The 11873-nt window shown below is 45.9% G+C and overlaps 1 protein-coding gene across 1 annotated transcript; it reads left to right on the top strand.

The window, feature by feature from the left end:
- Nucleotides 1-107: 107 nt before the first annotated feature.
- Nucleotides 108-11502, top strand: Sdhaf2 (succinate dehydrogenase complex assembly factor 2). The gene is made up of 4 exons (XM_090347571.1): nucleotides 108-188; nucleotides 5104-5321; nucleotides 5402-5511; nucleotides 11203-11502. The coding sequence occupies exons 1-4, from the start codon at nucleotides 153-155 to the stop codon at nucleotides 11331-11333; spliced, it is 495 nt and encodes a 164-aa protein (XP_090203697.1). The 5' UTR covers nucleotides 108-152; the 3' UTR covers nucleotides 11334-11502.
- The last annotated feature ends 371 nt before the right edge of the window (nucleotides 11503-11873 follow it).

Here is an 11873-nt window from a genome sequence, read left to right as displayed (position 1 = left end):
GCTGGCGGCGTCACACGCACCGCCACTTCCGCCATACGCAGGGACGCACCTTCCGGCTCAGGTCCTCCGCGGCTGGGTCCGCGGGGCGGATGGACAGCGCTTCCCGGAAGTCGCTGTGGCTGACTTCCGGTACCGTGGTGAGGGGGAGGAACATGGCTGTGGTCCCTGCGATCTCGACTCTGGCGCGGGTGAGAGAGCTGAGGTGTTTTGTTGTTGCTGTTTTTTTAGGGTCCGGGGAGGGCGGCAGCTAGGATTGAATTCCGTCTTCCTCTGTGGTCTGGGAGACGGGGAGGAACAAGTCAGCTGCCCGGGGCCCCAGGGCAAGGTCAGGGCTAGGCGAGGCGGACTCTAGGAGACGGAGGTCATCGGCCATCCTTTGGGCCGGGACGTGTGCGGTGACAGCCCGTTCAGCGTCTCCCTCCGTCCCCGGGCAGGCTGAGCCCAGACACCTGCGTGCCCCCCTCTCCACACCCGCTCTTATTTCTCCAGTGCCTGTCGGGATTTGGTGCTATCCCCGGCTTCTCTTCCGTCTCGTTTCTGTTCCTTCTTTCTTTATTTTTGAGACGATCTCACGTTGTCCAGGTTGACCTCGAACTCTCATCGTCCTGCCTCCGCCTTCAGAGGGAGCTTGGGATTTACAACTGTACATTCAACATGCTGGGATTCTTTTCTTTTTTTTAAAAAAAAAATGTAAGCATTTGGTCACTGCAGACGCTGGGTATTCTTGTTGTTGCTGCTGGGGCCGGGAATGTGGCTTAGTGGTAGAGTGCTTGCCGAGGGCACAAAGCTCTGGGTTCCATTCCTCACCACCACATTAACAGGAAAAGCTGCAAGTGGCGCTGGGGCTTCAGGGGTAGAACTCTAGCCTGGAGCAAAAAGAAGCTCAGGGACATTGCGCAGGCTCTGAGGTGAAGACCGTGGAATGGCACACACAAAATGTGTGTGTGTGTGTGAGAATGTGAACATTTTTTTTTTTAGTTTGTATATAGTTCAAAAATTTCCTTTTGAGGCTAGATACCAGTGGCTCCAATCCTAGCTACTCAGGAGGCTGAGAACTGAGGATGCCAGCCAGGCAGGAAAGTCCATGAGATTTATCTCCAGTTAACCATCATGAAAAAGCTGGAAGCAGAGCTGTGGCTCGAAGTGGTAGAGTGCTAGCCTTGAACACAAAAAGCTCCAGGACCCATTTGTGCACACTGCACACTCACACACATTTCATTTTGCTTTCCCTATGGCCTTTTGATTGTTCAAGTGTGTGTTGTTTAATTTCCACATACTTGTGGATTTTCTAGTTTTCCTTTTGCTATTGATTTCTAGTTTTCAGTGTAGTTGAAAGACAATACTTCATCTTAAATTTGTTAGGATTTGTTTTAACAAAGAAGTTCATCATCTTAGATTTGTCAAGACTTGTTTTGTGTGTGTGTGTGTGTGTGTGTGTGTGTGTGTGTGTGTGTGACACAGTGTGCAATCTGTTGTGGGCATTGTTTCGTGTGGTTGATTGTGGGGCCCTGGGCACTGTCCCAGAGGTTTTGGCTCAAGCCTAACACTCTACCACTTTGATCCACAGCTCCACTTCCAGAATTCTACTGATTAATTGGTGATAAGAATATCACTGACTTTCCTGTCTGGGTTGGCTTTGAACTGCAATCCTTAGATCTTAACTTCCTGAGTAGCTAGGACTACAGGTGTTAGCCACATGCACATGCACCTGGTTACTGCTGCTCTCACCTCCTCCCTCCCCCCCTCCACCCCCCTCCTCCTCTTCTTCCTCCTCCTCCTCCTCCTCCACTTCTCCTCCTCCTCCTCCTCCTCCTCCTCCTCCTCCTCCTCCTCCTCCTCCTCCTCCTCCTCCTCCTTCTTCTTCTTCTTCTTCTCCTCCTCCTCCTCCTCTTCCTCCTCTTCCTCTTCCTCCTCCTCCTCCTCCGCCTCCTCCTCCTTCTTCTTCTTTTCTTCTTTGATTTGCCATCTAGTTATTCTATTATTAGAAATGGAGTATTGAAATTGACTGTTGCTATTTTTCTTCCTTCAGGACAGTCAATATTTGCTTTATATATTTGGATGCTTTTATGTTAAGTACATATGTAATTGTTCTGTTTTGCTGGTGAATGCCTCTTTTATCCTTCTTTGCCTCATGTGACAGGATTGTAGTTCAGAGCCAGCCCATGCAGAAAAGTCCATGAGACTCTTACCTCCATCAAAAAGCCAGAAGTAGAACTAGAACTCCAAGGTAGTAGAGCACTAGCTTTATGAGCTTTTTGCTGCCCCCAAAAATGTATTGCTAGATTCTAACTCCAGAAATTCTGATCTAAAATGTTTAGAATGTGGCATAGGAAACTATTCTTACTACATGCTACATTCATTTGGTTGGGCTAGTATAACAAAGCATCACAGAGTGGTATAAGCACCAGAAGTTTATTTTCTCACCGTTTTGGAGGCTTAAGGTTCAGGATGAAAATGCTAACAGGTTTAGTTTCTCTAACAGTCTCTCCTTGGCTTGAAGATACCAGGACTAGATCTTGAACTCAGGGCCTTGACCTGAGTTCAGCATTCTTGCTTATGGCTGGTGCTCTAATACTTGAGGCATAGCTGCAGTCTAGCATTTTGCTAGTTCATTGGAGGTAGAGTTTCACAGACTTTTCTGCCCTGGCTTCAGACTTCAATCCTATAGGTTTCATCCTCCTGAGTAGCTAGGATTTTAATTATGTCCTCACGTTGTCTTTGAGGATGGATATTCCTGGTGCTTTTCTGACTTGACAATGCTACTCTAATGTTTCTGAATGGGGATGATAGATCCATGCCAGTTGAGATTTTGGGCTTCTTGAGCTCAGATGTCTGTTTCTCCAAATTGTAGAAGTTTCAGCCACTGCTTATCTAATGAAGATTTCTGCTCCCTTTTTGCTCTCTTCTGAAACTGTCATAATGTGTTCATTGGTCTCTTTGATGTTCTCCGACAAGTCTTAGGTTTGTTTCATTTTTTCATTCTTTTTGGTTCTGCTTCCTTCTCTGATTGGGTAGTTTCAAATGACCTGTCTTAGAGTGTACTGGCTCCTTCTTCTGCTTGATTAGGCTTTCTGTTTGATCCCTCTTGTGAGGTTTTTTTTTTTTAAATTCAGTTATTGTATACTCCAGCTAAAAAAAAATCCATATTTTCTGTCTTTGTTGATATTCTTGTTTTGTTCATGCATTATGAGGTCCTTGATGGCTATTATAATTTTTCATTAGGTAGTTCCTCTTCCTTCCTTCCTTCCTTCCTTCCTTCCTTCCTTCCTTTCTTTTTTTTCCAGCCAGTTCTGGGGCTTGAACTCAGTGCTTAGACACTGTCTCTAAGCTTCTTTTGCTTAAGGCTAACACTCTACCAATAGAGCCACAGCACCATTTCCAGCCTTTTCTGTTTATGTGGTACTCAGGAATCGAACCACGGGCTTCATGAACACTAGGCAAGCACTCTACCACTAAGCCACATTTCCCAGCCCAGGTAGTTCTTTCCCTTCCCCCCCCCCCAACATGGCACTTTGAACTCAGGCTCCTTGGCCTCCGCCTATGGCACCTATATTCAGGCAAGGCAGCAACCAGACTGTTGAGTAACGTTCCATCAGTGGGAACATAGAACCTTACATTTTAGTCTTCTCTTTCCCTCCCCAGGAGCTGCAAGTTTTCTGCCAGTACCTTGTTCTGAGGGAAGGGGCACTGTGGACAGTGAAAGTCACAGATTTGCCACTGCTCTTGCGTGCGCTCTGCCATCTTACTACTGTCATCCTCTCCACCTATGTTCTTGAGGTCTATGCTCTTCTCTGGAGTGGGAGCCTTTGTGGGATTAGGGACCAGACCATGTAGCTTCAGGACTTAACACAGATGAATGACTAGAACATAAACCATACTATAAGACTTTTCAAGGATTTAAAAAAAAAAAAAGGAGCAAATATTTTTGCTGGGCTAGTTTCTGGAAAGATTGGTTAGAATGCGCCTGAATCTGCAGTGTTCTTTGGCGGATTGTCATTTTCTGAGTCTTAAACTTCTGGTTTGGGACAGTAAAGTAGGGACAGCATCAGCATATATATATATATATATATTTTTTTTTTTTTTTTTTGGTCAGTCATGGGGCTTGAACTCAGGGCCTGAATGCTGTCCCTGAGCTCTTTTGCTCAAGGCTAGTGCTCTACCACTTTGAGCCACAGTTTCACTTCTGGTTTTCTGGTGGTTAATTGGAGATAAGAATGTCATGGACTTTCCTGTCTGGGCTAGCTTTGAACCAGGATCCATAGAGCTCAGCCTCCTGAATAGCTAGGATTACAGGTGTGAGCTACCAGCACCTGGCTGTAACTTTCTGTGTTTGTGTGCATTCGTGTGTGCCAGTACTAGGGCTTGAACTCAGGATCTGGATACTGTTTTATTGCCTTTTGCTCAAGACACTGGTGCTCTACCATTTGCTCAAAAAAGGCATGTTCAGCTTTTTGTTGGTTAATTGGAGATAAAAGAGTTTTATAGACTTTCCTGTTCAGGCTAGCTTCAAATGATAATTCTCAGATCTCAGCCTCCTGAGTAGCTAGGATTATAGGTGTGAGCCACTAGCTCCTGACTAGCATACTTAATAGATAGATAGGTACTCATTACCTGACTTATGAAATGGTACGCCCTTTGTACAGCACCTTAATAATACAATAAAATTATATATATATGTATCTATATCTTTCTGGATAATGTCATCCATTGGCATAACTATTACCTCTGCATCATTCTCCTCCCCCTCCCCCCTTCCTCCTCCTCCTCCTCCTCCTCCTCCTCCTCCTCCTCTTCCTCCTCCTCCCAATCCTAGGGCTTGAACTCAGAGCCTGGGCACTGTCCCTGAGCTTCTTTTGCTCAAGGCTAGCACTCTACCACTTGAGCCACAGTGTCACTTTCAGCTTTTTCTGTTGGTACTGAGGAATCAAATTCAGGGCTACATGCATGCTAGGCAATCACTCGACCAGTAAGCCACATTCCCAGCCTTAGCACAACTTCTTAGTGACTAAATAAGGTCTTTGGGAGTTAATGCCTTCCAAGTGTTGAATAAATGATGATGGTAGTCATGGTTATTATAAATATGTTGTGGTTGGTTTGTTTCAGATGCTTTCAAGGTACAGCCTGCTGTCTCCTTTGCTCAATGGGACATCATGCAGTCGCTTCTATAGAGGCGATAGCCCATCAGATTCCCAAAAGGACATGATTGAAATCCCTTTGCCTCCATGGCAGGAGAGAGCAGATGAATCTATACAAACCAAAAGAGCCCGGCTGCTGTATGAGAGCCGAAAGAGAGGGATGTTGGAAAACTGCATCCTCCTGAGGTAGGGGATGGGAGTCCGGGAGGCCCTCCTCTCTGATGGGAGACAGCCCTTGCAGCCTCTTTTCCCTTTTTTGTTTTCAGCCTCTTTGCTAAGGAACATCTGCTTAACATGACCGAGAAGCAGCTGAACCTCTATGATCGCCTGATTAATGAGCCAAGTAACGATTGGGATATTTACTACTGGGCCACAGGTATGGGGTGCATAACATGAAAGGCTGAAGCTGTATCCCAGGTGGTAGTCTCCTTTAATTCTTGTAATAAACACAATCTAGCAGGCCAGTGTTCTCCAGAATGTGCAGAATTCGTTATTTATCAGTTAAGATTCTTTGTGGGTTTTTTGCTTGTTTTGCCAGTGCTGGGGCTTGAACTCAGGACCTTGGCACTGTTCCTTAGCTCTTTACTCAAGAATGACATTCTGACACTTGAACCACAGCTTTTGCTTCTGGCTTTTTGGTGGTTAAGAGTCTCACAGACCTTCTGTCTGGCTCAGCAATCCTCAGATCTCAGCCTTCTGAGTAGCTAGGATTAGGGCTTGAGTCACTGGCTCCCAATAGGGTCTTTCTTATTTTTATTTATTTATTTATTTTTGCCAGTCCTAGGGCTTAAACTCTGGGCCTGGGCACTGTCTCTGAGCCTCTTTGTGCTCAATGTTAGCATGCTAGCTTCTGGCTTTTTCTGATTAGCTAATTGGATGTAAGAATCTCACAATCTTTCCTATCCCAGCTGGGTTTAAACCAAGATCCTCGGCCTCCTGAGTAGCTAGGATTTCAGTGCCCAGCATGCTTTTTGTTTTTCCAGTCCTGGGCTTGGGCTCAGGGCACTGTCCTTGGGCTTTCTCAAGGATAGGGCTCTACCACTTGAGCCACAGCACCACTTCCGGCTTTTTTCTATGTATGTGGTACCGGGGAACTGAACCAGGGTCTTTGTGCATGGTAGGCGAGCACTCTAACTCTAGGCCAAACTCCATCACAGATGTTCTTTGTTTTTATGACAGAGTTGTAACTCACTCCAACTTAAGCAAAAAGGGGATTTAATAGAAGAATAAGTGAAATTCTCCAGGTCCAAGTCCTGCTCACTAGGTCAGTGAAGTCAATATGAGGGTCAGTTAAGTCAGTGTGATGCCATGTGTCATTCTTTGCTTTCCTTAGCCCTTTCATTACTGACTGATAGTTGACTACAAGTGTTCTCAGTTTCCAAAGGGGATGCTGATATCTATTGGTACGGTTGTAGATTTGTCTTCTAACTCCTTTCAGTCCTCAGTTGCTTTGCCTCACACATCTTTCTTTTTTTTTTTTTTTTTTGCCAGTCTGGGGCCTCGGGCACTTTTTGCTCAAGGCACTCTGCCACTTGAGCCACAGCACTACTTCTGGCCTTTTCTGTGTATGTGGTACTAAGGAATTGAACTCAGGGCTTCATGCGTGCTGGGAAAGCACTCTACTACTAGGCCAAATGCTTGGCCCCTGCCTCAGACATCTTGAAGCTCTGATGTTACGTGCAAACATTTAGAATTGTTGTATCTTCCAGATGAATTGTTTCCTTTAGCAATGCATCTGTCAATCTTTACTACTGACCATGTCCCTTGTTCTGAGGTGTCTGAGTAATCTAGATACTCCAACTTTCTTTAATGTATGGTATCTGGCTTTTCTTCTGAGTTAGTTTCCTCTTGCAATCAACACAAACTTTAAATAACGTTCATTTATTAGCTCATAGTTTGTGTGTTTGTATGCATGTTTTTTAGGTCAGAAGCTGGGTCCAGCTCACACTCTCTGAAATCAATGTGTCAAGGGGTTCTCTGTTCCATTTGGAAACTCTAAGGCAGAATTTATTTGCATGCTCATTCAAGATTCACTTTCTTGCCCAGAAAACTGAGATTCCCTTTGTTCTGCCAGCCACCAATTTCCTTCAACTTAAGTCCTTGCCACACGGTCTCTCTCCTTCATTTGTAAAGATGTTTCCTCTATAGTTGAGTCTCCTGCATCACATCGCTCTGCCGTCCTCCCTGCTCCCAGCTGGAGAGAGAGCCCTGCTTTTAAGGAGCTCATATGGTTTGTTTAGCCTTTCCTGGATAACATGGCTGACTTATGGTCACTTCTGCCACATACCATAAACTAATTACAGGAGCAAAGTATCACATCTAGAGTCTATACCAGAGGAGTGGGGAATATGGGAGGCTATGCTGAAAGTCTACCTAACATGCCATTCTTTTACTCTGTCGGGAGAAGTCCAAGTATCTTTTTCACATCATAGTTAACGTTGAATTGAATTCTGTCAGTATCAGATCGCATGGGCTGAGAGTTCAGTACTCAAGATTCCCCCCCATCCCCATTTCTGATACCAGGTGCAGATTCCAGCTGGTTTTACTAGTGCCTCTAACCAGCTGGCTGTAAATTGGGGTTCCTACAACTCCTCACCTCCTAGGTTTAATTAATTAAATTTCTGCAGAAGTTCACAGAACTCATGGAAATACCTTCTTATTATAAAGGAACTTTAAAAAGGACACAATGAAGGAAAGTGTGGGGTGAGGTAGGGGAGAGGGGTGGGGAGTTTCCTAGGATCTTCTTTGCTGTCTCTTGGTGAGCTACCCTCCAGGAACCTTTGTGTGTTCAGCTCCCTGAAAGCTCATAAATCCTGGCTTCTGTGGAGACTTAATTGCATAGGGATGATTTCTGAGAGTCTCCGTGGAAAACACAGGAAGAAGTATCAGTTCAGACTGTTGTTGCAGCATTCCTTCCTTCAGGGTATGAGGCTGTGCTTCTGGGATGAGGAGGTCTTATGGTCAAGTCATAGTATTTCTTCATGGGCAGCTCCGGGACTCTTCTTTGGGGAGATAGTTATAAACCAGGACACATGACTGGAAATGAAAATACATATAAGGAGAAATTGAAAAGAGAAACACTTCCTGTTTTCTCTGTGTTTTTAAAAAACATTTTTAAAATTTTCTTTTTTTGTCTTGGGACTTGAACTCTGGGCCTAGGTGTTGTCCCTGAGCTCTTCAGCTCACAGCTACCGCCCTACCCCTTGGGCCACAGTGCCACTTCCAGTTTTCTGGTGATTAATTTAGTGCCCAGACTGGCTTTGAACTTGATCCTCAGATCTCAGCCTCCTGACTACCTAGGATTACAGGCTTTTTCCAGCCTCCTGCTCTGCACTTATGTCTACCAGGAGCACCCCCAGTGGAGAGGGGTACCAGTTCACTTGTGACTGTGGCCTCCAGACTGGCTTATACTTGGCTTTGAACAGTAAACTGTTTTAGCTGACTTCTTTTTTTTTTTTTTTTCTGCCAGTCCTGGTCTTGAGCTCAGGGCCTGAGCACTGTCCTTGGACTTTCTCAAGGCTAGAGCTCTACCACTTGAGCCTCAGCACCACTTCCGGCTTTTTTCTATGTATGTGGTACCGAGGAATCGAACCCGGGTCTTCATGCATGCTAGGCAAGCACTTTAACCACTAGGCCAAACTCCCGGCCCCTTAGCTGACTTCTTATCTATTTTTCCTCCTCCTCTTCCTCCTCCTCCTCCTCCTCCTGCTGCTCTTCCTCCTCTCCTTTCTTCTCATCCCCCTCCCCCTCCTTCCCCCCCTTCCTCCCCTTCCTCTTCCTTTTCCTCCTTCTCTTCTTTTTTCTTTGGGAAACACTGAGGCTTTAATTCAGGGCCTCACACTCACTGGGCAGGATCTCTACCACTTTAGCTACACATACTCCAGCCCTGTCTCTTCTTTATTGCATATCTGCCACTTGTGAGCAAGTAACCCCTTTGAAGGACTTATCTTTTCTTACCCATTATATTTTGTTGCCCTGAGAATTCAGGTCTTAGACAGCTTCAAGAAAAAGTCATGCTGGGTACTGATGGCTTACGCCTATAATCCTAGCTACTCAGGAGGCTGAGACCTGAGGATCCTGGTTCAAAGCCACCCATGCAAAAAGTCCATGAGACTCACCTCCAGTTAGCCACGAGTAAACTGGAAGTGGTGCTGTGGCTCAAACTGGTAGAGCACTAGCCTTGAGCAAAAGGGCTCAAAGACAGTGCCCAGCCCCTGAGTTCAAGCTCAAGAAAAATCTTGATAATTGTTTTCTGGCTTTTTGTTGTTGTTAAAGTAGGTGTAATAATTATTTCAGTCACTATATCATAAGGGGAAGCCTGATAACCCCTTATTCTTATTTTAATTGTCAGAACCCCCCCCCTCCAAAAAAAATTCACTGTTGCTAAGCCCTGTGTTGAATAATAAGAAGTCTGACTTAAGTTTCAAGGGTTCCCTCTCCTGGCATTGTATTAGTCCTGACAGGGCAATTCCCTTGCACACTGCCTAAACTTTGCCAACAGGAGGCTTTGTGTGAAATTTGTAGGCTTAGCACGGTCTCAAGGGTGTAAGAAACTTTGGAGGTAACGGCAGCTGCCATATTCCTCCTGCCGTCCTTATTTCTTTTCCCTGTGCTTTTGTTGCTTGTTTGCTTAAGTCTGGGCTCATGTAGTTCTGTGTGCCTCTGCTCTCCTTCTAGTAAATGCCTTTTCTGCTTAAGTTAATATGAGTGTTCGTTTCTGTCACTTAATCACCAAGGACCTCTAAAAAATTGGAGCCTTTGTCTCACAAAAGTTGTAGGTGGGGCTGGGAGTTTGGCCTAGTGGTAGAGTGCTTGCTTAGCATGCACCAATACCCGGGTTCAATTCCTTGGTACCACATACATAGAAAAAAGCCGGAAGTGGTACTGAGACTCAGGTGGTAGAGCTCTAGCCTTGAGAAATCCCAAGGACAGTGCTCAGACCCTGAGTTCAAGCCCAGGACAGGCAAAAAAAAAAAAAAAAAAAAAAATTGAAGGAAAGGGGTGGGATGTAGGTCAGTGGTGGACTCCTTGTTTAGCATGGATGAAGTCCCAAGTTCCCTCTCCAGTGTCATGGAAAAAGAGGAGAAGAAGGACAAAAAAAGAAGAGAAGGTGCAGTATTGCTTAAGTCGTAGAGTGACAGCCCCAAGTAAAGGGGAGAGGGAGGGAGGGAGGGAGAAAACCAGTGATGGAGAAAGAGAGCACAATAGAGAGAGCCCCCCCCCGTATATCTGAGAGGAATTAGTTCCAAGTCCCCTAGTGGACACCTGAAGCTGTGGATAACATTGAACCTCATACATTGCCTGTGTCACAACCCAGTGTTAGCACATTGTACCAGAGTGAACCTGTGCTTCCGTGTCCTGTGCCCTGTGCCCTGTGCCCTGTGCCTCTTTGCATCATTACTGTTGTGCTTTGGACCATTACTAAGTAAAGAGCAGTTACTTGGATGCAAGCTCACTAATACCTTAACAGTCAAGGCCCAGTTCTAAGATGACCACAGTGTGTGTGTATAGACACTAAGCAGGACAGCCTAAGATTTCATTATGCTGGTCAGAATAGCATGCAACTTAAGACCTTATTTCTGGAATTTTCCATTTAATATTTCCAGACTGTGAATGACACTGTGGGCCACAGGTAGGGAGGAATGACTGCACCCAGAAAACAACCGAAAGGCCAAGTGCAGAACAAAGTGGTTCAGCCTAAGATCGCTCAGGCCAGGGATCAAGCAGATTGGTTCTTAAAAGATCAGATAGTAAATATGGAATCTTGCTGTCCTACGACGGTCTCAGTCACAGTTACCCAGTTCTGCCATTGTAACACAAGAGGAGCTGTAGAGCTTGTACAAACAATGTGAGCAACTGTTCCAACAAAACTGTTTACAAATAGAGGCCATCAGCTCGCTGCCAAGCCCTGCTGAGCCCAACGTGCCATCTATTGAGAGGAGAGATGGAGAGTGTCCATTAATACATCTGGGCTTCTTAGCCAGAGCCAGCGTTTCCGTGTAGGGCCTGTACCTGAGTGTTGACTGATGGTGACATAATGTTTTTCTGCCTTGTTCTTCTATTGTAGAAGCAAAACCAGCCCCAGAAATATTTGAAAATGAAATCATGGCCATGCTGAGAGAATTTGCAAAAAACAAAAACAAAGAGCAGAGACTGCGCGCCCCAGATCTTGAGTATCTATTTGAGAAGTCTCATTAAGCTAGCTGCGCGGTGCTATCCTCCCTGGCTCAGTCTGTGAACGGTAACTGCTTAGGACACTGGCATTGGCCAGCTGCTTCTCCCCCTTCAAGCCGTGGTCACCCCTATCTCCTGGGACTGACATGTAAATGTTCAGTGCCACTCCTAACATGCTTTTGTTTGGTCCTGAGCCTTCAACGTGGTTTGGTTTGTCCGCATCTAGCCCTGAGCCTGCTGGGCTTCTGTGGCTGCTGGGGAGCAGGTCTGCCACAAGAGGGCACTGTAGGGGAAGCTATTGTGCGAGGCAGGCCTGTGCCTCGGGATGGGTGGTGAAAAGAGGCAGCCAGAGCAGAGAGCTGTGTGAAAAGCCGCCATCCCACCTCCGCCCCCAAAATGGAATTCCCTCCTTGAACCTGGTAGGGTCCTTTCTGCCAGGGAAAGCTGATCCAGGCCCCCTGAGCCGACCCCTTCAAAGGCACGGCAGGCAGAGGAAGGGCAGGAGGCGGAGTGGCGTGGGTACACTGCGTGAAGATAAACCTCCTCCTGGTCAGTTTCTCTAAA

The sequence above is a fragment of the Megascapheus bottae genome, chromosome 16 (assembly GCF_031878675.1).
Source record: "Megascapheus bottae isolate mThoBot1 chromosome 16, mThoBot2.hap1, whole genome shotgun sequence".
Lineage (NCBI taxonomy): Eukaryota > Metazoa > Chordata > Mammalia > Rodentia > Geomyidae > Megascapheus > Megascapheus bottae.
The sequence above is the reverse complement of the archived record's forward strand: the minus strand, read 5'-3'. Positions and strand labels throughout refer to the sequence as shown.

Excerpts from the sequence above, each read along its gene's own strand:
- Sdhaf2 (XM_090347571.1), top strand. The coding sequence starts at position 153 with ATGGCTGTGGTCCCTGCGATCTCGACTCTGGCGCGG. Across the intron at positions 189-5,103 it reads CGATCTCGACTCTGGCGCGG|ATGCTTTCAAGGTACAGCCT; the intron begins GTGAGAGAGCTG and ends GGTTTGTTTCAG. Across the intron at positions 5,322-5,401 it reads GAAAACTGCATCCTCCTGAG|CCTCTTTGCTAAGGAACATC; the intron begins GTAGGGGATGGG and ends TTTTGTTTTCAG.